General features: G+C 43.8%; 1 protein-coding gene and 1 long non-coding RNA gene across 4 annotated transcripts in view; one reads left to right on the top strand and one right to left on the bottom strand.

The window, feature by feature from the left end:
• Positions 1 to 5,156: 5,156 nt before the first annotated feature.
• MFSD9 (major facilitator superfamily domain containing 9) lies at positions 5,157 to 23,912 on the bottom strand. Of its 2 annotated transcripts, none has more exons than XM_058534380.1 (6): positions 23,809 to 23,912; positions 19,462 to 19,549; positions 18,230 to 18,273; positions 12,385 to 12,514; positions 9,414 to 9,566; positions 5,157 to 6,215 (listed from the first exon to the last, which is right to left on the bottom strand). In XM_058534380.1, the coding sequence occupies exons 2-6, from the start codon at positions 19,529 to 19,531 to the stop codon at positions 5,425 to 5,427; spliced, it is 1,188 nt and encodes a 395-aa protein (XP_058390363.1). In that variant the 5' UTR covers positions 19,532 to 19,549; positions 23,809 to 23,912; the 3' UTR covers positions 5,157 to 5,424. The 2 variants fall into 2 exon arrangements, with proteins under 2 accessions (XP_058390363.1, XP_058390362.1); XM_058534379.1 differs by having other exon boundaries at positions 9,414 to 9,623; positions 23,809 to 23,910.
• The window catches only part of LOC131399845 (uncharacterized), a 17,680-nt gene continuing 14,693 nt past the window's right edge, over positions 23,757 to 26,743 (top strand). For both annotated transcript variants that reach the window (XR_009217251.1, XR_009217250.1), the window contains exon 1: positions 23,757 to 23,823. This is a non-coding gene — a long non-coding RNA (uncharacterized LOC131399845). The remainder of the gene's footprint in view (positions 23,824 to 26,743) is intronic.

Here is a 26,743-nt window from a genome sequence, read left to right as displayed (position 1 = left end):
TCAGAAAATTGCCAACAGTAAGTTGGGCATCTAGTTTAAGTCATTACCTTTAGCTAGAAAGTTATTTTGAATGGCTGTTGCAACTTGGCATATTTTAGTGTGTTGTTCATTCCAAAGAGATGGCACAGTGACTGTGCTTTGAAGGTGGCCAGAAGGAAATGCTTGTCCTTGTCAGGGACATCACCACTTGGCACTGTCAGAAGTAGGACGTCGTGATGCCCAGGCCTGTGCTTCAGCCCACAGAACAGGCTAAGGCACGCACAGAGCACGCATCCACCTGTGTGCACACAGACCCACAGGGCCAGGCCGCACAGTCAGCAGCAGAACACAGCTATTACATTAGGTTCATTTTGGATATTTCACATGGTTTCAACTTCATTAAGCAAACTCAGGCTAGGTTTAGGTAGGTAAGCTACCACAAACAAAAATAATTCTCAGTCCTGAGACCCAGCTATTCAAAATGGAATACAGATTCTTTGATAAGCCTGAAGAAAGGTCATCTCCTGTCCCACGTTGCGAATTGCCACTATGAATAGGTATTTTAACTACTGTTTTCCCTTTACAGTGTATGCTTTGGAAAAAGGATTTGTATTTTTCGAGATGTAGTACAGCTTAAATCAAGAATGATCAAAATACGATTCTTTATTCTAACAAGATCCTTACAGACCACTTTCATGCCATATAAGTTAGTCATTAGCACTCTATCCTCAATGTTTGTAATTATCTTTTCCCTCCAGGAAGAGCACAGCTGTTTGAGAGTATCCATTTGCAGAATACGAATCAGCACTATTTCTTACAATGTACTGAATCAGGAAAACAGTAGAAATTTTGTTTTTATTGTTTTCATAGTCAGCTATCTGTAAAATGGTCAGTTTAGATGATCTGTTTGGATAAAACAAGAGATCTAAAGTAAAAGGTTTTTAAAATAAGTTAGTATTTGTGCACCTGATTGGAAATAGATCCTACTGTGATGAGATGTTATCTTGAAACTATTTGTTTGCCATCAGTGGAGAATAAATTTCAGATTATGTCTGTAGTTGGTATTAGCATAGTTTTACAAGCCAAAGGCTTGTTGTTTTTACTATTAAGATGTATTTTGGCACACAAGATGTTAAAATTTTCAAGCACTGCAGGACCTTTAATTAAAATAAACATCAGGCTACAACGACTTCTAAAAATGACAACTTATTAGAAAGAAATGATAACACTTTATTACAATTTTAAAGAGATTTTATTATTAAAGAAAATTATAACTGGAAAGTTCTTCAGGAAAAAAAATTTAGGACTGAAACAGAGACTTATCAATCCATCACTCTGGTCTGAGAAGAGCTGCATTACACATCAGCTTGGTGGAGCTGTGGTAACCTTATTTCAGAGACTGCGTGACGGCTGAAGTTTGCTTCTAGGGGGAATGGGGCCTGAAAAAGCACCACGCCGGCTTTTACTGTGCACTCCAAATAAAAAGCTATTCTGCAGCACGTGCCCAAATGCCTGAAATTTTCCCTAGACTGGACTGACCCCCACTTCCAACAGATTTCTAAATATCTGACAGAAGTGTCCTCGGGAAGTGATGCCTTCTTAATGTTCCGAACGTTCCAGAGGACGAACTCCCATGAATGCCCACGTTCTCTGCCGACTAACATAGGACGGGGCTAGAAGGTGCTCAACACTCATCCAGCCTGTCTTACTTTGCCCGAGTTCGGCCAGATCAGACACCTGGGCGTCACCCACAGCCCCTCCAGAATCTCCCTGGAGGCCACAATCTGAGAGTCACCAGGCCTTTCAGATTTTGCTCCCCGCCTCCTCTCCTGCCTGCTTCCCGCAATCCCAGTGACCACCTCTGCCTCGTGCTCCTCTGGATTACTGCCCCAAAGTCCCGACTGCTCCTTTCTCAGCCTTCAGTTACTCCTCCTGGCTGCAGCCAGAGGGATCTTTCTACTACAGAAAGGTCCTCAGAGCACTCTCGGGCATGAGTTTTTGCAGCTCCCCCTCACCTGTCAGAGTCAAGTTTGCCCCTGAGCATGGTAGATGAGCCCCTTCACGATCTAACCCAGTGATCCTCAGTTCTGGGTGTCCATTAGATACACCGGGGGCACTTCTGAGTCTGGTTTCCGAGCTCAAGGGGAGGCTCTGGACATCAGGTGACCCTAATATGCAGCCAGGGTAGAGCACCAGAATCTAGCCCCTTCCATTTGCTCCAGGCATCGCTCTTGCCAGACTTCACTGCTCCAGGAGGCCACACGACCTGAGGTTTGGAGCCCTGCACGGTTCCTCCCATGGCCAGGCATACCCTGCGCCCTTTCTGAATTCTGCTCACCCATCTGGGCATGAGGGCAGAGAGGCACCGTCTCCCTATGGAAAGGCCAGCCAAATCATCTAGAACCCCAAGCCCTGAGGCTGTTTCACAGTACTTGCCAGTTGTGCCCAGCATAATGTTGGAAAGGGGGTCATTGCCTTTACAAACTTTTCAGGCAAGTTCGATGCCTCTAAAGTAAGATTCCATATAATATTAAGTTGAAACACATAAAACTGCAGATTTTTTTGACGTACAAAAATAGCAATTTCATGTGGCTCAATATACTTTAGAAAGGATTACAGAAGTTTTGTTGTTGCTAGTGCCATCCAATCAGTTCTGACCCCCAGCGACCCTGCGTACAGCAGAGCGGAACCCTGCCCGGTCTTTTTGCACCCTCCTCTCCCCTTCCGGGGCTACACCAGACAATGCTCCCCTGCTATTCACAGGGTTTTCATGGCCAGTTTTTGTGGAAGTGGGTGGCCAGGTCCTTCTTCCTCGTCTGTCTGAGTCTGGAAGCTCCCCTGAAACCTGTCCACCATGGGTGACCCTGCTGGTATTTGAAATACCAGTGGCATAGCTGTCAGCATCACAGCAACAGGCAGCCACCACAGTATGACAACTGATAGACAGGCGGTGTGCTTCCCTGACTGGGAAACGAACACGCGGCCGCAGCGGTGAGAGCGCTGAATCTTCACCACTAGACCACCAGGGCCGGCCCATAACAGAAGCTACTCAAGACAATTTAAAAAACAACACAACACAAACTTTGTTGAGCAGATTTAATTTCCCTGAGATCATATTCCATAAACTATACAAATACTGTCCATTAGGCCAGTGGTTTTCAAACTTGACTGTGCAGGCGACGCCGCTAGGAATCTCGTGACAATGGCCCCCAGCAGGTCTGAGGTGGGGCTGAGTGTCCCACATGTTTAACAAGCTACAGGGTGGCTGACGCTGCTGGTCCCCAGACCACACTTTGACTAGCAACACATTAGACTGCTTAAGAGAAACTATAAGAAAATATTTATCTAAAAAAAGAAAACCCCATGAACACGAAAATCAGTAGTGGAAAATAACAAAAATGTTCTCTATACTAAGATCCATCTTCACTTCTTAGTATTAATGTATAATTAATTATAAAGCCTCATTAAGTTTATAGGCTTTTTTTAACTTCAAAAATAAAGTGCCATGATTTTAAAAATAAAACATGGCTGTATTTAAGAGCTTCTAAGAAAGCTCTTCTGAGAGTGAAGAAAAGACAAATTTTGGAGAAATTCTTCTGAAATCCTTCTTTGTTGCATAAACCCTTGATTATTTATTCTCCTTTTGAGTCTAACCTCCATCACAATTTGGTACGCTCCTTAAGGGCAAGGCCATTTTATATCATATTTTGGTCACTTTAAAAGCACCTAGCACTTGTATAAAAGTTCACAATTACAACACTTAATAAAAAGTTAATACGTTTCTTGTAGCTAGACAGGAAAAAGACAATTTTCAAACTTCCATTTAATTCTTTACCACAAATATTTGAGTTTACCACCCACACAACTTCTAAAACTACAGAAATATTTTTTCTGCTTTATATACAGTAAGTATTAAAGTTATAACAAATCAGTGTATTAAAATACCATTTACAATTATGTGTTAGGTTGGAAACAGGAATGATATCCAAGTGGACTCATTACGAGGATGGAAAGGAATGGGGCCTTTGGTAGTCTGCATGAGGAAGAGAGAGGCAGCTCCTAAATAATTTTTATTAATAACTGATTGTCACCCAAATGGTCAGCGAGTGCCTTGCAAACGCCTCCCTGGGAGTCCATGCTGACTCTCACTGGGCCTCTCAGCTGGCCCCTGGTGGGCTCCTTTTGGAGCGGCAGTTTAGCCCTAGGAAAAGGTACTCCAAAACATTTCCCTGTAGATCAACACAGCTCCTCTGTCTGCAGGTGTGACAGTAAAAAGAAACAAAGGAAATGATTTTAAAACAGAAAACACTGTAGAGTAAGTTGACACCGATATCACATGACACCTGACTCTCTCTTACTCTGCATAAAACCTTCATCCTAGAAGCATTCCTGTGCTCTGGCTTCTCCCCCGGGTTCCATCACAACCAGCATGATGCAGTCCGCTGTAGCGCTGGCTTCTAGGAGCAGATCACCAGGCCCCATATGCAGGCAGATCCGCTCAGACTGACGAGCTCAGTCCTCTGCAGTGTGAGCCTCAGAGGTGACGGACGGACACAGGGAACAGGCCCCAGGAACCCGTTCCTCCTGTTATGACGTATAACTGCTATGAGCTGGGGAGAGTGTAACACTGTGCATAATTTTAACAGACAGTCCAAATTGAGTTAGCTGTCAATAAAAACCACCAAGTCTCTGGCTTTTCCTTTAATCAAAACCAGTTTGTCTCAGAATGATCTTTTTTCTACCTCCATGCAAGTGGTGCTTACTAAATACACTAGACTCCTGGGCCTGACCGAGGCCCATGGAATCAGTCTCTGGGGCGAGGCCAGGCATCTGATTTTTAACCTGCTCCCCAGGTGGGACTAGCATCATAACCTTGTTAGGACTCGAGAAAGCCACAAGCTGGTTTTAACAAAGCAGCTTCTTCAATCTCTAGGATTCTGATGGCAGAAAAGCTCCCTCTTAGCTTATGGAATTTAACATGAAACCTGTGTCCCAGCTGATCAGCATTTTATTAATGGGTTACTCTATCTTTAGGTAATGGGGAAATCCTTGTGTGTTCTTCTCCTGTTGCATAAATATCATGTTCTGTCACCCCAGCGCTGTTTCTCTATCATGTAGCTGGTAGCTTTTTCCTGTTAAGAATTTTAACCTCACTGGCTCAGTGAGCCTAAAAGTGGAGACTTTTAGGTAAACATAAAATACCTTCCCCTTTGGCAAAGCTTTGCTCCAATCCTAACCTTTGTCTGTGCCACTGTGACTTGTGATCACCCCACAGGCCTAAATGCAGAGCTGAAGGCTGAGCTGGAAGCCACCAACAAAGGACACCCAGGTGGAAGTAAGTCGTTTCACTGACACCACCCACCCTTTCCAAAGCATCCTGCTCCCTATGGCCTCTGCCCCTCATTCACACACTCGGGTTGTTTCCTGGTGTTGTCCAAATCCACTCTAGTCGCTTTTTACTTTATCACTCCCATCACCACCATAGCGAGGTCTCTTTAGTGACATTATGATAATAGCCACTAAGGCTAAGGCAGCCCCCAGACTGGGGGGGCCACAAGGGCTAACCTCCTGGGCCAGTCCTGAGAGGAGGGGGGCGATGACCCGGGCCACCGCCGTCACAGATTGCCCCATGCCGATGAGGGTGCCACTGGCCTGGGCCCCGCCCACGGTCAGCTGGAGGTCGGTGATGCAAGTCCTGCCAATGGCGGTGGTGAAGGACAGGAGAGTGGAGGAGAAGACGACAACGCCCACGGTGTGGGCCGTGGAGTAGAGCAGCAGCAGCGTGAAGGTGAGCGCGCTGGAGTGCAGCAGGACCGCCCTGGAGTTGTGCTTGTACAGACGCAGGATGGGCCCCAGGGCGAAGCCAGCCAGGGCCCCCAGCGCGCTGCTGTAACTGATGAGGTAGCCCGTCATCTTGGGCCTCACCCCAAAGCGCTCCTCGAGGGCCAAGACAAAGTTACTGTGGTACAGCATGACAGCCACGCCCATCAGCAGGCGCATGAGAAATATGTCCCACATTTCAGAGAAGATCAGGCGCTTCAGGCCCCGCAACGCTGCCACGACGTCCCCCCAGGGCAGCCGAGCAGTCCTCCCACTCACCGGGGGCCCACGGGGCTTGGTCGCTTCCCGCACCTCACAGTGTCTCTCGCCCAAAAGTGCATGGTTCTTATCCAACGGCAGGCCATTCTTTGTACTGTTGAGTTTTACCTCACTCCATGGAAACAGCCAAATGAGACCTGTGAAAATGGCACAGGATCTGTTCAAGCAGGCTGAACGCACTGAATTCACGCAGTCTCTCCATGCGGGATAGGCAATTATGTGTATTAGATTACTATTCTGTATTTTTGTATTAGTCAATTTACTAATCTGTATTTCTGAATCCAGTTTTTAACCATTCCCACAGCGACTTATACTCCATCTCGATATCAGAATTCTGCTATTCATCTTAAGAAATCTAGACTACAAAATATTCACTTGTTTGCCCAGCTCAAGAGCCTATGATGGTTTCCTCTATCCCATCATTTCATATCTAAATTCTTATGCTTTACACTTAAATTCGTTGCTTCATTACCTTTCTAATTCTATCTACCATCTGCCTACCCATCCATTCACCACCTATCTTTCATCCACGCAAATACTGAATACTTATGCTTTCTAAATGCTAAATCCTGTGCTAAACACTAGGAATATATCAACAAACAAGACAAGGCCCACAGAATCTGTGCCCTCAAGGAATTTACATCTAAAAGGGAGTTTGGCCAAGTAAAGAGGCAATTAGATTCAGGGTGAGCGCTAGGTGGAAGACGGCACCCCCAGCGGTTTTGAGGTGTGACGTGCACAAGTCAGCAGCTCTGATCCTATTCAGATAATCCCACCTTTGCCCTCACGTGACCAGCTTGTTCCTTCCTCAGTCATTTTATTTTATCTGCCATCCAAGCAGAATGACCTCCTACCAAGCCATGCCCCCAAATTTTCTTGAAACTAAATCCAAGCCTGCCATTCTTGGACATCTTTCCAAACTCATCCCTGCTGGTTTTTCAGTCCTCCAGCTCTAAGTTCAACTTGGAGCAGTGGCTACCCAGTGCTGTTCATGCTGTTTTGTGCATGTGCTGTCTCCAAATATAACGTAAGAGGACTATTAGCCAGGCACCAATTTATGGTGGAAAACTAACCAGATGAGAACACAGGCCTTACTTTTCATCTGTTCTTATCTTTAAAAGGGTCCTTGGACATTTCCCAGAATCTTGATAAAATGTGAAAGAACTGTTGCTGATGGACTAAAAGGAAGAGTGTAATTAAAATAATAATAAAAATGAAAATGATGACAGCAACTAACATTTAGTGAGTGTTTACCAATGCAAGGCAATGGGGTCAACTGCTTATATGCAAAACCTCTTAGAGTTGTCACAACAGGTCTATGAGTTTTGTTACCCCATTTTATAGATGAGGAAACTGAGGTAACTTGCCCAAGGCCCACACTAAAAAGTGGTAAAGTAGGAATTTGAACCCAAGTCTGTTGTATTCCAGAGTCAGTTCTTAACCACAAAAACAGAAATCATGGAAAAAAGACATGAAAGGCCTTTGTCAGGCAAAGTGGCAGATCAGAGGAAGGCCCTAAGAAGCTAAAGGGATGGAACAGTTGAGGAACAGCAGCAAATGTCGAGGAGACAAGCATGGCAGGATTGGAGCAAACAGCAATCCACTGTGCTCACCGCACGGGGAGGCCGCGGCCCACTGCGAGACGCCGCCTGCGTCCAGCCCTGCCACTCTCCTCCTCCTCCTCTGCTATTCCCTGCATCAACCTCAGCCTGCCTGCCCCACTATTTTCTCAATGGGGAAAAAGAAATCCCCATTACTTGAAGCCATTGTACTTGGGAACACTTGCGGCAGAATGCATTCCTAACCAACTCAGAGTCCTTCACAGGCTCAGTTTAGGGCAAAATATTCAACAGCACTGTCCTTAGGGAATCCAAAACAGAACTCCATGGTACAAGAACTCTGTAATAGAAGAATATGGAAGAACTCCATAACTTCCGACTTCCAGTGATATCACATCCAGGTACCTTCCTTTATGTGGGAAGGTTCCTGGCCACACCAGCTGGTCATGTGCTTGAAGGCATTTTATCTAGATTTACATTACTCCATCACACCTCACCTCCTGGCTGAAGCTACAGGTCAAACTGGCAGAAAATCACAAGTATTCCTATGAGGACTGAGATTAAACTCACAAACTTTGCTTCCTGAGTCTGATATCCTAACCCAACATGGAATTCATTGCTCAACGTGGAGCCTTGAATATGAAGATTCAAAAAGTTGCAGTAAAGTAGAATATCATCAAATTTAAGGAAAACTGAACAACATGAATCTTCTTGTTTAGAAAGTTGTTTAAAGGGTTGGCCATGTACCAGTCTCTGGGCAAAGAGGCTCATCCTCTTTGCTTTAAGAAACTGGTCCTGCATCCAAGCAGTTCACAGTCCTGTATGTACTCTCTTATTCCTCAAATATTATTATTATTTTATTATTATTTGTTTTGTGAGGGAGATCAGCCCTGAGCTAACATCCATGCTAATCCTTCTCTTTTTGCTGAGGAAGACCGTCTCTGAGCTAACTCTATTGCCAATCCTCCTCCTTTTTTTTTCTTTTCCCCAAAGCCCCAGTAGATAGTTGTATGTCATAGTTGCACATCCTCCTAGTTGCTGTGTGTGGGACGCGGCCTCAGCATGGCCGGAGAAGTGGTGCGTCGGTGCGCGCCCGGGATCCGAACCCAGGCCACCAGTAGCGGAGCACGCGCACTTAACCGCTAAGCCACGGGGCCGGCCCTATTCATCAAATGTTATTGACCATCGGCTGTATGCTTGGCCTGTTCTGCACAGGGGTGACCGCAGTGAACGAATCTGTACCCTTGTGGAGTTTACTTTCTAATTGTATGGGGTTTTTTTTTGAGGGGGGAGGACAGACAATATAAACAAGAAAACAAATGAATAATTTCAGAAGTGCTATGAAGAAAGTTTGACTTTAGACAAAATGATCAGGGAAGGTCTCTCTAAGGAAGCACATATTTGAGACTTGAATGATAAGAAGAGCCAGTAAAGATGTGTGGGAAGAATGCTGCAGGTGGAGGAAAGAGCAAATTACAATGCCCTCCTGTGGGAATAAGCCTGGCATGCGTGTGACTGACCAGGAAGCCACAGTGGCCAGACCACATGGCGGGGGGCAGAGAGAGGGGCCGCCCACAACCATGCTGGCTGTGCTTTAGCATGACGGGCAGTCACGAGGGGTCTGCAGCAGGAGACAGCATGGTCCAACTTTCAATTTCAAATGAGTGTGCCTATTCTAAGAAAAACAAATTGTAAGGAGATAAGAGAAAAGTAGGTAGGTTGGGCAGTATGAAGGTATAAACCAAACAATCTTGTCACGATTAAATGTCAACTTACCAGCATTGAGAACGAAGACAGAAAAACAGATGACGGCTGTTAGATAAAATCCACCATCTAATTCAGTAAGATATCCACCGATCATGGGGCCCAAGATGAAGCCCATACTGGACGCTGTATTGAATTGTCCAATTACTAGTGGCCGTTCCTTCTCTGTAACCAGATCAGAAAGCAGAGCCCTTGAAATGGAGAGAGTGTGTTTAAAAATACCTGCAAGGGGACAAGAAACATGCTCTTTAACATTTTCCAGATCAAAAGTGTCTCGCTTGTCATTCTGCACTTCATCTCTATCCCTGACCTGAGCTCCATTTTCTTTGAACCTCTACAGCCTGCAGGTTCCATCCCACTGTGACTGGACTCCTGGTTCAGCCCCACGACCCTAGGTGGTCACTTCATCTCTGGTAACCAAGCTCCTGAACCCTCAGCTTGCCCACCTCTCATCATGACGTCCCAGTATCTCCAGTCCTCCCTGTTATCCAAGTGCAATTCATGGCGGTTTCTATATAGAGATTTATCTTTCTTTGTTCATTTACTCAGTGAATAAACATTTACTGATGCCTACTCTATGTCCAGCACTAACTTTGACCCTCACGCTGAGGATAATGCAAGGAACAGAGAGCAAAAAATAAGACAAATATCCCTGTACTCACAGAGCCTGTATATGTATGTGTGTTTATATATATAAAGGTGGTAAGTACAATGGAGAGAAATAGAGCAGGGAAGAAGGATAGGGAGTGAGTAAAAATATAAAAATATGATGACATGGTCATCGAACCAATACCAACTGATTTTCTATTAGCAAGAGGCTTGTGAATTTGCTGACTACACAAACTGAAAGCTGTGACATGACTTAAAAAGAGATTAAAGTGTATGTAACAACTTTATATTCCTGATACTTCCGCTGATGTATTTGACTCGTATGCACCAACACACCCATATGCTGGACGAACACACTCATAAAGAGACCGATGATTTCTGGTGACAAAGATTGCCCATTATCTTGATCAATACACAGTAGGAACTCAATAAATGCTGCTGGTGGGTCTGCCTGAATTGCTCCTAACCATGATGCGACACAATGGTCTCCAGTGATCTCCTTGAAGGAAGTATCGCTCTGCACATCACTATGCCTATGGGTGCTTAAGCACATTAGTCCTGGGTTCTATACCAAGCTTTGCCTCAAAATGAGAGCGGGTATTTGCCTGATAACCAGCCTCTTTGGGAAGCAAATTTATAAGTCCCTTTTGGACTTAGGTAGACTGACTCTCTTTAGATCTATTTCCTTAAATGTGAGAAAGGATTGGGCTGGAACACGATTCCTAAGAGATCTTACAGGAATTCCGTGATTATTTGTGAAATGATATTGATGTTGGGTTCACCTTGCACACCTGAGGGAAGAGGACTGTGGTAAGAGAGTCCTGTGAGCAACTCAGACTAGCCTTCTCTTGCCCTTCTGAGGCTGGGCTGGTGGACAGAGAGAGGAGGGGAAAACCATGTGTCTAATTCTGGTACCTCAACCTCAGGCTCGCTTTCAGGATACAAGGACCTACACCTACAACGGACATTATTCAGCAGAACCCTGGCAAAGCTCCCCAGGGCTCCCTCATGTTCATGGACTACCACTGTAGAGATTCCAACGGCAAGAAAGAATTTGTATGTATAGCACTCCTATTGGTAAAGGGTATGATGTTCATATAACAGAACCATCACTACTCAAACCAGGCTCAATTCATATTATGTAAAAACATTTTAATCCTCCCCATAAATTTCTACCTATTTTGTAACAAATGTGGGTTCTAGTCATCTCACCTGTACCACTGAAGGGTGGAGTGTATCATACCGTAGAAACACACATCGCCACTCAAACTGAGAACATACAATAACTTCGACGTGAGATGGACATGGAACAGCTATCAGCTGGGTTTTGTGCGTGGTAGTGGGGCTTGTTAGGATGACTGATCACATTTAAAGCAAAGACCTTCGTAAGCATTTTCTTAAGTCAACAAAGACACAGCGTGAACTTTGGAGGGTGAACCCAAAAGACTTTCAGAGTAAGTATGCATGTCACAGAAATGGTGCAGAAATCCCAAAAAAGCTGATCACCCACTGCATGTTAAAACAACTTATGTCATGCTCTGTTCCTCTGAGGTTAGTTAAAAACAAACAGCTTAACTGAATGTGGGCAGAGGCCCAGTGCTGCAAACTTGTCCAGCAGCGGAGCAGAGTCTATCAGCGTTCTAATGAGGAAGGTGAGAAAGAAACACTGAAACTCCCGGGCTCTACTCACTAAGAAAGGCAGAGAGAGAACGAAGAGCCTCCATGGTAACCACCTACCCCGCACACCAACCGGCATTCACAGGCAGTGTCTCAAAGAATGGAGAAAATGTTTCAATGAATGGACAAAATAAAAGCTATTTCAAAAATGGTACAAACATTCAAGACCAGTCTGGAAACAGAAAACTAAACCCTGAGCCACTACATCGTAATCCCAGCGTTTCCAGCAAGCAACAGTCAGATTTACAGAAGGCTGCAGGAGAGCTACAGCGGTCGATCTCAATTTGAAGTCAGGGAGCCAATGTCAAAATTCTAAGCTCGCCGAGGGAGAGAACGAAACCATAGTGCCGGCCAAAAATATTTAACAAATTCTTACTGACTGAATGTGGAGAGAGCTCAACAGTAAGGAGACAGGTACTGCTGCAGGAGCAGAGCTGTTCCCACTGACAGCCGCCCAGGGCTCCAGGCTCTGTCAGGTACTCGGTTTGTAGCTCAGGACTGGTCAGCAGAGCCTGAAATGCTAAGTGCTCAATCAACAGCAGCTGCTGGTGTTACAGGTATAATTGCTATTGTCATTATACTCTCTTTATGTAAACTCTAATCAAAGAGGCATTGGCAAGCAGGGACAGGCTCCCTCAAGTATACATATAATTGATTTATTTGGAATGAAAACACACACACAGGGGCAAGAACTCACCCACAGGGACTCTAGCAAGGGCAAACAAGAACACATTGGTAGATGCTCCAAGAATAAGATAACCCAAGGCACTGAAAAGAATGCACACCAGCAAGGAAGACCGTCTTCCAACCACATCACTCCAGCAACCCTGAGGAGAGAAAGGAACAGCGAAAATCTTTGACTCACTGTACAATCTCCACCACCACCATGGAAATGCCCCCAAAATGTGACCAAGTGGAAAATATCAGGGAACCTGGTTTAAGATCCTTAGATGCTCAATTCTGTTATGTCATTTTTAGCCAAAAAAAGACTAAGATACTGAAAGAAAGCATCTATGACGATCTGGTAGCTAAGAATGGCTGGAGAAATGGTGAAGTATAATTTATAAAGCCTCATTTTTGTCTTCATTCTTGTTACTTTATGCAGCTCAACTCCCCAGAAACCATATTCACTGTTTAGAAATCTAGAAAATCCTGAAAGACAAAATGAATATAAAAATACCTCATAATCCCAAAATCTACATGATATACTTTTTGTGTGTGTCCCAAAATCTACATGATATACTTTTTGTGTGTGTGTGAGGAAGATTAGCCCTGAGCTAACATCAGTTGCCAATCCTCCTCTTTTTGCTGAGAAAGATTGGCCCTGGACTAACATCCGTGTCCATCTTCCTCTACCTTACATGGGACACCACCACAGCATGGCTTGATAAGCGGTGCATCAGTCCACACCTGGGATCAGAACTGTGAACCCTGGGCCATCACAGTAGAGCGCAGAAACCTAACCATTACGCCACCAGGCCGGCCCCTACGTGGTATACTTTTAACAAAATGGTCATACAGTACACTCTATTTTGTAACTTGCTTTTCCATTTAACAATACATCTTGAACATCATTCCACGTCATTTAAAATTTGCCTTTTTAAAATTTTGCTTAAGAGTCTGTTCCCCACTATCATTGACGATTGTGAATTTTATCATTAATTATGTCAATCTGATAGATTAAAATGATTTCTCATTGCTCTAATTTGAATTTCTTTGATTACCACTGAGATGTAATGTTTCCCACATTTTTTTCTTTCAGTTTTATTGAGATATAACTGACATACAGCACTATATAAGTTTGTGTACAGCATTAATGATTTGACTTACATATATTTTGAAATGATTACCACAGTAAGTTTACTTAATATCCATCATCTCATATAGCTACCAAAAAAAGAGAAAAGAATGCTTTTTATTTCCCTGTGATGAGAACTTTCAGGATCTTTCTCTTGGCAACTTTCAAATATTCCACACAGCAGTGTTAACTCTAGTCATCATGTTGTACATTACATCCCTAGTACTTAATCTTATAACTGGAAGTTTGTACCTGCTGATCACCTTCCTCCAATTCCCCCACCCCCACTTCTGCCTTTGGTAAACACAAATCTGATCTCTTTTTATATAAGTTTGGTGGGGTTTTTTTTTAGATTCAACATGTAAGTGAGATCATACAGTATTCATCTTCCTCTATCTGACTTATTTCACTTAGCATAATGCCCTCAAGGTTTACCCATGTTGTCACAAATGGCAAGATTTCCTTCTTTTAACAGCTGAATAGTATTCCACTGTACACACACACACACACACACACACACACACACACACACACTTTTTCTTTATCCATTCATCTGTTGATGGACACTTAGGTTGTTTCCATGTCTTGGCTATTGTAAATAATGCTGCAATGAACATGGTGGTACAGATATCTCTTTGAGATAGTGATTTCATTTCCTTTGATATATACCCAGAAGTGGAATTGTTGGATATATGGTAGTTCTATTTTTAATTTTCTAAGAAACCTCCATACTGTTTTGCATAGTGGCTGCCCCAATTTACATTTCCACCAACAGTGCATAAGGGTTCCCTTTTCTCCATGTCCTCACCAATATTTGTTATCTCTTGTCTTTTGATGACAGTCATTCCAGCAGGTGTGAGGAGATACTCATAGTGGTTGTGATTTGCATTTCCCTAATGATGAGTGTTGCTGAGCATCTTCATGTACGTGTTGGCCAGTTTAATATCTTCTTTGAAACAATGTCTATTCAGGTCCTTTGCCCATTTTTTAATTGGATTATTTGTTCTTCTGCTATTGAGTTGTATGAGTTCTTTATATATTTTGGATCTTATTAACTGCTCATCAGATATATGATTTGTAAATATTTTCTCCCATTCTGTAAGGTGCCTTTTCATTTTGTTGATGGTTTCCCTGGCTGTGCAGAAGTTTTTTAGACTGATGTAGTCCCACTTGTTTACTTTTGATTTTGTTGCTTGTACTTTAGGTGTCATATCCAAAAAGCTGTTAAAGAGATTCATGTCAAGGAGCTTTTTTCCCTATGTTTTCTTCTAGGAGTTTTATGGTTTCAGGTCTTATATTTAAGTCTGCCAGTTATAATTTCCACATCTGGGAAGCCTCAGAGTCCTGCCAGGCATGGGCTCCCTTCTAAACCTTTCTTGTTGCAAGTAATGAGGTTTGGTAACACACAGAGGCAGCCCAGGGTGAAGCTCGCCCAGTGGGTGACTAGCAGTGCCTCAGCGCCTCTCTGAGAGTCTGAAAGCGAGGCACACAGAGAGGAAGCCAGAGCCCACAAGCAGCAGAAGCTGAGAGGCACACAAGGGAAGACCTAAGCACAAGCCAGTGAGGAAGAAAAAGACAGAGAAAGATGGTGTGCTGCATGGAGGCCCGGGGCAGGGGGGTGCTGTGGTCAGAGATACCTCCCTCAGGGGATAAAGGGCAGCATAGTGAGCAGAGCTCCAGGGCTGCCTTTCTAGATCATTCTTTACTTACCTATTTTTCAGTATTCCACAGCAATGTGCTTAACCAAAACAAACCTCCCTTGCAGGCTGAAAGTTCTGACCCGCAAAGCCGCATCCGGAAGTCACTGGGTGAGGCTTCTCAGAAAGTTCTTCAGAGGTGGGGAGGGTAGTGGCAAACAGCCTTTTCCTCTTCATCCTTCCCTTTTCCTGCTGAGAGCATTCCCACAGTGCTGGAGGTGGGGCAGCCATCTAGCTAAGGACGGCTGAGCAGGAGGACAGCAGGAGCCTGGGTCTCCAGCAGCACTTCAGACACGTGGACAGCCTTGGGCAGTCAGCTTCACTCTGTCTCTTCACGCGCTGGATGTGCTCTGTTGCAGGCAGATGGACACCAGCCTAACTGACAAGCCCAGCTTACCTACAGCGTCTCCACATTGACCCATTTTACATATTTCTGGCTCTGGGTGAAGCTCTGTTTCATAAAAAAGTAATTGCATTAAAATAAAAAATGCTCACTGCTATAATAGTGATGGAGCATTGTCTGAGATGGGTCAACAACAGGGTCTGCAGTGCTGGGAGACAGCCTTGATGGCCCCGTGCCTGCACCTGGCTACAAGGTGGGCAATACTGCATCCTCATCCGGCTTCCCTCATTCCTCAGTGACGTTTCATGACCTTTCTCCACCCTCGCCAACTAACCAGGTAATCTGAGCCGGCCTCGTTTCTTTGCCAAAAGCCAACTACACTTGTTCAAGTCCTCCCCCAACTTTTATTGATGTGTGTATCTTTTTCTTAAAGACCCAAAAGATCTCTTTACATAAGGACATAAGCTGTTAACAAAATTCCACATTTGAGGGTAAATCCCAAAATAGTGTCATCCTTCTACAAATGTCATTAATCCTTTTACCCAATTTTCATTTCAATGAATTTTTGAAATTCTCTACACTCTTTCAATCTAGGTAAGAGGGCACTGGCCTCCTAGTTCACAGGGCAGCGATATATATAACCTAGTGGTTACACTCTGGGCCCTGGGCCAGGCTGTCTGGGTTCAACTCTGAACTCCTATCACTCCACACACCACAGAGCTAATATTAGTTACTGTAATTAGATACAGAGGCAGCGCTCTATGCCTCAGTTCCTCTATCTGTAAAATAGGAATAATAGTATGTGCCTCAGAGATTCTTCTCCCCCCTCAACACTTGCTATGTGCTTTATATAAAACGAGTCATTAAAGACCCATAACCACCAGATAGGTGGTTGAGACTAGCTATTATGACGATTAAATGTAATAAAGTGCTCAGAACAGGGCCTGACACATAAGTACTTAATAAATGGTGGTGATTTTTATTAAAATACATATATTAAAAAAATATTAGCCAAATCTGACATAGCACATCTTTTCTTCATAAAGATTTGTTTTTAAAATTAAAATGTTTTTATGAAACATAATTAAAATACATATTTATGAAAGTATTGGTTAAAAAGGAAATTTTAGTTAGGAATTCCTCTATCTGAAGGATTTCTAAGGAAGGTTCTCATTAAATTACAGCTACAAGACATATGAAATATGTTTCGTAAGCACAAGCATAATAAAGCAAAGGATCAATTTGAAAAAGAGAGTTGGCCACAGCTGGCAATAAAAATTCACATTCATAAAATGCTACTATGTGCCAGGTGCTCTGATAAATGACAGTGATAGACACAGCTAAATCAAACCTGGTCTTTACCGTCAGGGAGGTCAGAAGCCAGTAGGAGAAAGGCACCTGAATAATTAAAATACACTGTGAATTAACTGATCTAATATAAACACATATATCAAATATTTCGGTAGAAGTTTCCAAACAAAACAGAAAAGACGTTTACTAAGATGTAGCCCAAATTGTTCTCTCACAGGAGAGAATACGAACTATGACCCCTGCCCTACCAGCAAGTGCATTAGTCTCCTGTACAACCTGACACTTGTTATCTTTTTACTTTTTTAGAGCATCAAGGCAATGACAGATGACTTTTAGGAAAAACATATGGGCTTAGAGTCTAGATTCTGAGATTAGGTGACTTCGCCAAATTATTTAAGCTTTGTGAGTCTTAATTTCCTCCTATATAAAAGGGAGATACCAAACTACTTTGCTGGGTCATTGTAAAGGTTACATGAGAATAAAACTACTACTGTTATGCAAATTTAACACCTAGAAGACTTTAAAACAGATAAATATGGGAGCAGCTATTTTATTTAAGAATTCATTATGGAATCTGAACAAATTTCTTTTATATTTTAAAACACATTTTATAAGCAAACCACTCTCGGGAAACACAGCACTGTACGTCCTATTCACTAACTGTGAGAATACCGGCCAGCTCTTTAGACCAAGGTCACAGCTGATCAATCCGTGGACTAAACTGACTGCTCTGTTTGAACTGCCTGAACCACTGGATGCCAAGGTCTCATGTCCAGAGTGGCCACAGTGGAGTGCACAAAGGAGAGAGAACGGGCGAATCAGTTAAGGATTCTGAATTTCGACAACTGAGTGGTCAGAAGCAGAAGTGATGAGATCAGTTCTGGGTCTTTCTACTTCATGTTGTCCATATTCAACCAACCACTTCAAATGGCTCCTTCTGTCTATGCATTTAAGTTTTATAATGAATAAGCCATATAGTTCAAAATGCTCAACTTCAAATTGAACCCTAGAAGTTTGGACGGATTTGATTATCGTCAATTAATTGAAAAAAACAAAATTAGTAATAACTTTTGTTTATATTCTTTTCTCCTAGTAAAAAGTTTGCATGGAATCATGGGAAGGACACGTTAAAATTTAAAAAGCAGGTTCTCATTCTGACTCAATGTGTTCCTTCCAGAACAAGCCATCTAACCCCTCAGGCCTATGTCTTCTCAGATGTCAAATGAGGAAGAGAGAGGACTGAAGGATCCTTCTCGACCTAACGACACCGTATATCCCAATCACGCACACATCTCCTTTTCGGGAAACCTCAAGCCCTCCCTTTACTCCCATATGAGTGGCCCTCAGAGGTGTACGATTATGCTTTCAAGATGCCAGACCGAAGATCACTTACCACCACTGTGCTAGAAAAGAGCTGCAAAATGCCATAGCAGGAGCCTGCAAAAAACATCAATAGCATCAATAAATCATCCAGACCCATCACAAAACTGGATTAATGTGGTAACAATTACACAAAAATTAACAGAAAAAATTAGCTAAAAAAGACCATTTTCTTTTAAAGGAAATTACCCCACAATTTTTTTTTTTCAGTTGGAAGAGTATAAGTCATACAACTTTTAATAAAAGGCCTTCAAAATAAAATTGAGGGTAAGCAGGAAAGAGACTGAAGGCAAGGGTCACCTTGAGGGGTAGTCCTTCTTCCACTGCGTGAGCAGCGTGCGGCTCTGAGAGGACTGCACAGAGCAGTCAGGGGAGCAGAAATCTGAATCCTAGATAAATTCTACTAAGTCTTAAAGTTTTAACATTATCTCATACATCTCTAACATGTCACAGTTTTATAAAGTGCTTTAATTTTATAAAGAGCTTACAAAGTTTTATGAAGTGCTTCTACCTCCATTATAACATGTCCCTTCTGCTCTCATAAAAACCTTCACACTACTGGGTGGTCCAGTATAACTCCAAGTGTACTTTTCAAGGGAAATACAAATCATGGCAGGACTTACCAAATATCGTGTACAAAACTGTCCCACAACATTTGCTTATCTAGCTTGTGAATGATCAAGGGCTATTAGTCTTAACAATTTCTCATTAATTAGCATAGTCCTAACCCCCGCTATTTCCTGCCTCTTTCATAAATCAAAGACTTCCAATGGAGATTTTACGCTGCACAGGTGGAGAGTTTATGCTGCACTCTCTAAAATGTGGTGGTGGTGCAGGAAGTTTGCAACCAATTTACCAAGGCTCATCCCATTCCTGCCTGGTATGATTTCTGTAGATTACGTTTCTCTGGTCTCTCACACTAGGTTAGGGGTTCCTGTAGGCTGGAGTCCATACCCAGCCAGCTCTGTGGAGAGGCTCAGTGAGGGCCTGTAACGTCACTGGTGCCATGGGGCACGGGGAATCTGCTAAACCTGGAAACCTCTCTGAACACAGGTAGTCGAGGAAAGGATGAATTACATTTGCTCCAGGGTAATATTTTTAAGTATTCTGAAAATTCATTTTATCCCATTTTCAATTTGCCTTTGGATCATATTTCGCTATAAGACTGATTTGTTTTTAGGTACTTAGCTCAGGGGATTTAAAATTCAGTGCTCATTTTCAAAATGTGCAGTATTAACCACTCACCTACAATTCCAGCAACTGTTGGACTTGCTCCAAGAGACTTGACATGAAGGCTCAATAAAGGGACAACCATGCTTACACCAAACAAATCCTAAACAACAAAACACTGATTAACTCAAGTTAGAAACCGAAGGTGTTTTTAAAGTGGTGATCCTAATTATAAATTGATTTTAAAAATAAAACCAATACCTAAAATGTTGAGCAAACAAGAAATCATAATTGTATTCTATAGTATGCTGTACTCATCAGATTAAACTTATCGAGGAATCCAAATACATGTGTTATAACAGCTGCCACTTGTAAATGCCTGGATCACCCTGACCTAGAATCCATTTTAACTTTAGCTTCTTTGTAATCGATCCTTAAAATATTCAAGGAGGATGTGCTACAGAAGTTCTTCAAATGAAAAAACAAAAAAAATTTTTGTGGGTAACGAAGTGTGAAAGGAGGTAGGGATATGGCATATTTCTTGGCAAAGCAGCTCTTGCTTAATAAGATGAATTTCCTCCTGGAGTTAGGGAAGGCAACTAATCTGTGGTTTGTGGCCTTACAAAGTAATGCTACCTGAAAAGAAAGTCACAGTACAGCAGGAAGGAGAGAAAAGGCTGGGGTGCTGAGGGAAGGCCACTCTTCTGCAGTAAGTCACAGCAAGTGCCTGGGCTCTGGGGTCAGACAGGTCTCAATTCCAGCCCCAGCACTTACTAGGCATGTGTCCTTGCAAAGTTATTTAATGTCACCAAGTATCAGTCCCGTCATCCATAAAATATGGGGATAATACTATCTGCCTGGTAGAAATATGAGGAACATTAAGATGGCTGAGAAAGGTCTGACAAAAAATAGAAGCTCAAACATATTTTCTCTTTTCTTCAGTTCTGGGGATAAGTCCTGATCCTTTTTGCTAGGTATTTGAGTTAACAGAAAGACTTAATTTTTCCTTTATGATTGTTCTCATTTCTACTTACCTTGGTTACCTGCTACAACTGGTTTAGGAGAAGAAAAACACATTGCATACACACAGTTTTCTTCATATTAGACCTGAATTCCTTTTCCTATAATCCTAGTCAAACAGAAAGCAAGAATATGCACGAAAAACATATTTTCTTCAGGCCCACAATTAATCCTTTGCTCCCCACTTCTCTTGGTGGCTATCCATTCACCTAATTATAGAAACATGAACTTCCAAATATTCTTTTCAGTGGCCCTTTTCCATGGTTACATATTTAGATGGCCATATATTTAATACTCAGTAATTTTAAATACCTCATAAATTTACACTACCAGAACTATGGCTTACTATTTCAAATTTAACACTACTTAAAACTTCTTTTGGGTCTAAGTCAATTTCTTTTGGGCTTTACTGTCAGCTTTGTCCCATCAGCCTACTGATGTTCTGTTTAACTTAAAAGACTAAATACATCAGCTACCTCTTGAGTTTTCTGGATCTTTCAGAAAAGGTAACTCAACTGTCCAAAAAAATTTTTTTTTCCAAAAGAATTCCCAGTACCATATGTCATTTAATATTCAAATAGTTATTCTAAATAGAGGATGGGAGATAAATATTTAAGTAGATAGGCTGAAATTTATGGAAGGTAAATACGAAAATATAGACTAAGCCATTTAAGATCATTATCTTAAAATTGATGACCAGCATTATTTTAGCACTTTGTGAGCCTGAAAAATATGTTTTTCCAAGGACGCCAGCTACTAGCTCTTGCCTCTCAGGAAGTTCTGTTCTAAAACTGTCTTCTTTACTATAAAAGGCAATTCCTCTCTTCTGAATCTGGTATCATCTTCAAAACCACCCTCTTTGAGCACTCCGAATTTCACAACTGGTAGTGTGCTTGTAACCATTTATAAAGAAATCAGGTCAGAGGGGGCCACTTAAACCTTTCAGGGAACATGTACATCTCTCAATGAGAACTGATGAATACATTCAAAAGTTTCAGGACCTTTTACAGGATAGGAACCCAAATATTTCTTGATTAGCAGATTACTTCAAAAAAAAATTATCACCTGATTAAAGCTGGTGAAATGGAATTCAAATCTCACCAGGAATCTTGAGGAAAAAAGGGACTGAAATCATAGATCTTAGCAGCATCTTAGCATGCTAACCAAAAAGGGCCTAACGGGTCATCTTTGTCTTCCTTCCTAAACAAATTCAAACCTGGAAGCACAGATAAGAGCTAAAACCAGAATATTTTGGCAAATGACTTCTTTAATCTTGTTCCCTTCCCCTCCCAATCAGAAACCTTTTTCCCAAAAGTCTGAGGGGTCTTTACATCTCTTAATATATTAAAAATTATAACTAAATTATGTATAATATTCCTTAGATGTTACCTAACAAAGAGCCATTAGATCCTTCAAGGATATCCAAAGTTGCATATATTTTAATTGCTTACAACATTTGCCATTTAAAAAATTCCTACTCTCTTTTAACTTTTGGGAAATCTTATTTTTCCCCTTAAGATATTAGAGACCTAATGATTCTCTTGAATAAATTATTAAAATTATACATCAGGCTTGCTAGATTATACTCGCCATGTGCACAGCACACAGAAAACGGATGAGAAGCTTTGAATATTCAAATTCGCTTTGGAAGGCCAACCATAACGAAATGATCTGTGAATTTCTTTGCTTTATTGTAAAACTCAAATTAACTATTTTGAATTCTAGGTCATGTTGGTTTCCAAAATTCTAGGAACCCTAGTATGGACTTTCCAGGTGAGGACCAAATCCTCTTCATCTGGCAGAACCACAGGGTAGTACCATCTGAGGTCGGGCAGCAGTAGCTTGGGGTCTGCATCTCCTACCAGAGTGGGGATGGCAGCCAACATCCTTTCCAAATTTGAAGAACCACACACACTCCCTGGTATTGAATTCTGGGTGACTAGCCTGGAAAGTGGAAGAGGCACCTACATCCTGAGACTAAACTAAGAAAAAGATGAAAGGAACAGAAGGAGTGCCAGGCTCTGAACTCAAAGGCAATGAGGTCTGCAATGTTACCTGGAGGCAGAGATCCCACAGTGATTTGGTCACTATGCTTTCATCACTGTCGTAGGAACTAGTAAGTCAAATTAAAACTTTACAGACTGTGGAACACCCTGCATTGAGGAGCGGAAAGGGAGACTGGCCCCCTACTCCTTTCCTAGCTAAGCATGGCTCCGAATCCAAACTCTAGAGGCATCAGACTGGGGAGAAGCAGTGGTCTTAACTCGCATCTGGACAGAAAACAATAATTCCTCTTTGCCAGTGCCATCAGGGACTCTCTTAACAGCCTCAACAGGCAGTCTTCTCGCACCAACAATTAACCTGAGCAGCTCTTTTTGTTCTCAAGATACAGTCTCAGGCCCTGCAAAGACGAAATCCTACTGGGTCCTCATCCGAATTCTGTCCTAACCTGGACTAGCTCACAACAGGGCAACTGAACCAGCCTAGACTTGGACAGAGAGGAGTGAAGAGGTGGTCCAGGGTTCTCATAGATAGTGGCCCATGAATTACCAACATAAACTTACTAGTAAAGTAAGTTCTTGCCGGCAGGGACTGTGGATTACAGTGATTGGTGCTCCACAGCACCAACCACATAGCAGGTTTTCAGAAATTCTAAGAGTAATAAATGAATGGATGGATGGATGGATGGATGACCTACCCTACCATACACTCAGCTTTCTAAGTTTTCCATTCTACGCGGAAAAGTAATAATAATTGTCCTTATTAAACCAGGACACACACACAAATCATGACCGGACCAAACCAAACCCGCATCGTGCAATATAGTTTGTCGAAAGACAGGTGTGTATAATTCATTGCGATTTGCATTTTTAAACGTCCCAGTCTACCAGAAACCATAATGAAAATGTGCCTAATTCTGTCCAAGCGGGGTCATCAACAGCGACTTCCCCGACCTGGCCTAGTAAAAAGCCCTGTGGGTTCCTGCCGCACTGCAGCCACCTGACAACTGGGCTTTCCCCAGCTCGCCCCGACGCCCCGGCAGGCGCTGCACCTGCTACAGCTTCTAACACCTGGGTCACCCTGGAGCACGGCTCCTGGGTCAAAGAGCCACACCTGCGGCTGGTGCGGGAGCGTCACAAGCCACAGGGAGGGAGGGAGGGGCGGACGCCTGGCCCGGGCCCGAGCGGAGGCGGGGGTGGCAATAACGGAGTGTGGCTAGCTGCAGGGGGGGGGTTAGGGGGCAAGAGGCGGCCTGAGAGGTAGGAGGACCACCAGGCAGATCGCAGGTTCCCCCACCCCGGGCGGGCCTTACAAGCACCCCGGAGCTTCAAGACACAACACCCTTCACTGGGTCCCAGGTCCCGGACGCAGTCAGCACTTGGCGTGCAGCCCAGCACTCACCAAGAAGCCCACCAGGTAGAGACCGAGCAGGAGGCGGCGCGCTCGGACAGCCCCGGGAGCCCCCGCCTCGGCCCCCGGCCTCGGCTCCTGCCGCGGCTTTCGAGCGGCCGCGGCCAGCCCCGGGGCCGCGCCCGGGCCGCGCCGGCCGCCGAGCTCCATGCGGACGCGCGCAGGGCCCTCGGGCGCCGCCGGCCGCCGCCAGCGCGGCCCGGGCGCGCCAGCCCCGCCCCGAGCGGAAGCGGGCGGCGTGCGCCTGCGCGGAGGGAGCGCCGCGGGCCCGGCGCGGCCGCGTGCTCGCGCCCCGGGCGGAGTGGACGCGGGCGCCGCTGGGCGGGGAGGGCGCGCTGCTGGTGTGGGGGCAGCGGCGACGCTCCAGGTCGCCTCCGGGTGCAGACCCCGCTGTCCCTGCCGTCGGAGGGCGGGAGCGAATTGTGATGCGCTTCACCGCAGTTTGGGGTCGTCCTTGGCGGGGCCACCTCCAGCTGCAAGACTCGCCGACTCAGGGCGCTGGTGGCTCTGACTGCCCTGAAATACGTTCATTTGCCTCCTCCAAGCGTCGGTTTTGCCTGCTTAAAAAGCAGGGGGAAATACTGTGGACTGACCTTACAGGGTGGTGAGGCTTTCTGCAGATGTTTGGGGAGCACTCGGGTGCTCTGCAGTGTGAACAAGACCGAGGTGGTCTCGGCCCGAGTGGAGGGTACGGTTTCCCGGAGGATTCATAAGCACACAGTAAATACGTACGATGCATAAAAATAAACGTACAACAGGTAAAAGAATAAAAACGCACAGTAAATTAAAATATCGCGACAGGTTATATGAGAAACCAGGGTCTGGAGGTGGAGACTAGTGAGATGGGGAGTGAGCGGCTCGAGGAAGGCGGCTTGGGAGAGGGGACATGAAGCTGAGAAGAGTTGAAAGGAGATACATGCGGCTGAAACTCGCTGAACAAACCGAGAGTGAGGTAGGCGGGAGAGCAGGTCACTCAGGACCTGAAAGGCCCTGGCAGAGCTTTGGGGTTTTGTTCTGAGTGCAGTGAAAGGACGTTAATTGGTGCATGACACCGAATAGTGTGTCTAAATCCGTTAGCGCTGAGCCCCACACATGGTGAGTACTTAATAAATATTAACTATGGTTACTAGTCCCTCTTTTATTCAAGAGCTTAATTCATCACCTACTCCTCTCTCGCTCTGGTATCAAGAGAAGTCAGATTTTACTGATATTTTGATGAAAATCTCCATTTAATTGTGCAGGTCGCTGAATTAAAACATCTGTTGAATTCAATGTAGCAAAGTTTCTCATGTGAAAGGTATGGTACTGTTCAGGAAAGAATGAGATCCTGAAATTTAGATTGGAGACATGTGGTTTGCTCCAGATGAAACTGACAATCTTGAACCCATAAGTCGCTCTGAGCCTGTTTGTTAGTAGTGGCTTGTCCTTCTGTATCTGAGGAAACTAGCCTTCCTGTGCTTGAAAATTTTGTAATTACCCCATCTGGGGTAGATGCCTTGAAGCAGGATACTCATGTTCCTCAAGACCTATCAAAACCATGTACTGTGGTCACTAGATAAATAGCTAGGGTAAAATCTCAGCATGCTCCAGCAGGCAAATAGACACTATGACCTTGGAGGAATTGCTTATACACCAAAAGAATTGAAAGGTTCTGCTGATATATAATCAACAGGGACCTTGGAGATCCTCTTGGCCTCTTGGGAAATTCCTTACAAGCAGTTGATGGAAAAAACTTGAGGCTGGTTTACAACTAGATCCGCATGATATTTTCATGCCTCCTGAAAGTAGACAGCTGTAGCATTACAGTACTACATAGGGGTGACTCTGAAGGATAATGGTGAAGGAAAATTACCTTTAGTCGTAACTTCAAGTGGCACTTTGGTTGTTAACTTTACCTGGAGTAGTGGGTGGCCAAAAATCGAGTACACTGTTCATGGGCAATATCTCACAGTAGACTTAGAAGATGAGTGACAAAGAAGTCTAGAGAACAGATATGTAGATGGATGTTTCAAAGGGGCTGAAGATGCAGAAGATACTTTTGGCCTGTGTGAATGTCCACTAATGGGTATCTACTGCAGAGGAGGCTCTTAATAATCAGGTAGAGAAAATGATGTGCTTTTTGGATGTCCCAACCCACACCAGTGTTTCTTCATCGGGCTCATGAACCCAGTAGCCATGGTGGCAGAGATGGACACTATGTGTGAACGCAATAGCATAGCCTTACTCTTATCAATGATACTGCTCAATGCCAGTCTGCCAACAGCAGAGACCAACACTTAGTTCCTGCTATGCCACCGTGCTCTGGGGGAGCAACCTGATGAAAGGTTGATTGTACTGGACCACTCCTATTATGGAAGGTGCAGAGATCCATCCTCAGTGGAATAAACAAATATTCTGTATATATATTTGCTTTCTCTATTCGTAGGACTTCTGACAACACCACTATCCATGGACTCACAGAATACCTTATTCACCACTATGGCGTTTCACACAGTATTGCTCCTCATCAACGTACTCATTTCGCTGCAGAGGAAGTAAAGCAGTAAGATTATCCTTGTTGAATTAACTGATCTTGTCACGTTCCCCATCACCCAGAAAAGGCTGGCCTAACTGAATGGAGAAATGGCTTTCTGAAGGTTCAGTGACAGTGCTGGATGGGAGACAACGCTCTAAAAGAAGGGAGTTCTGTCTTAAAGCATATAGTATATGCTTTGAATTAGAGATCATTATATGGTGCTGTCCTCCCATATCCAGAAGACATAGTTTGGGAATCAAGGATGGAAATGGTAATGGTTCCTCTCACTTTTATACCTAATAACTCACTTACAGAACATTTGCTTCCCATCTTGGCAGCTTGGAGTTCTCTGGTTTTGAGGTCTTTGATCCCAAGAGGGCAGTGCTTCCACCAGGGGCCATAACAAAGTTT

Source organism: Diceros bicornis, chromosome 40 (genome assembly GCF_020826845.1).
Source record: "Diceros bicornis minor isolate mBicDic1 chromosome 40, mDicBic1.mat.cur, whole genome shotgun sequence".
NCBI lineage: Eukaryota > Metazoa > Chordata > Mammalia > Perissodactyla > Rhinocerotidae > Diceros > Diceros bicornis.
Note: the sequence above shows the minus strand (reverse complement) of the source record. Positions and strands in the feature narration are given on the sequence as shown.

Coding starts and splice junctions, on each gene's coding strand:
- MFSD9 (XM_058534379.1), bottom strand. CDS start 19,531: ATGGTTGTCCCTTTATTGAGCCTTCATGTCAAGTCTCTTGGAGCAAGT. Junction 12,515..18,229: donor TCTTTTCTAGCACAGTGGTG/GTAAGTGATCTT, acceptor TTCTCTCCTCAG/GGTTGCTGGAGTGATGTGGT. Junction 9,624..12,384: donor CCTTGCTAGAGTCCCTGTGG/GTGAGTTCTTGC, acceptor GTCCCCTTGCAG/GTATTTTTAAACACACTCTC.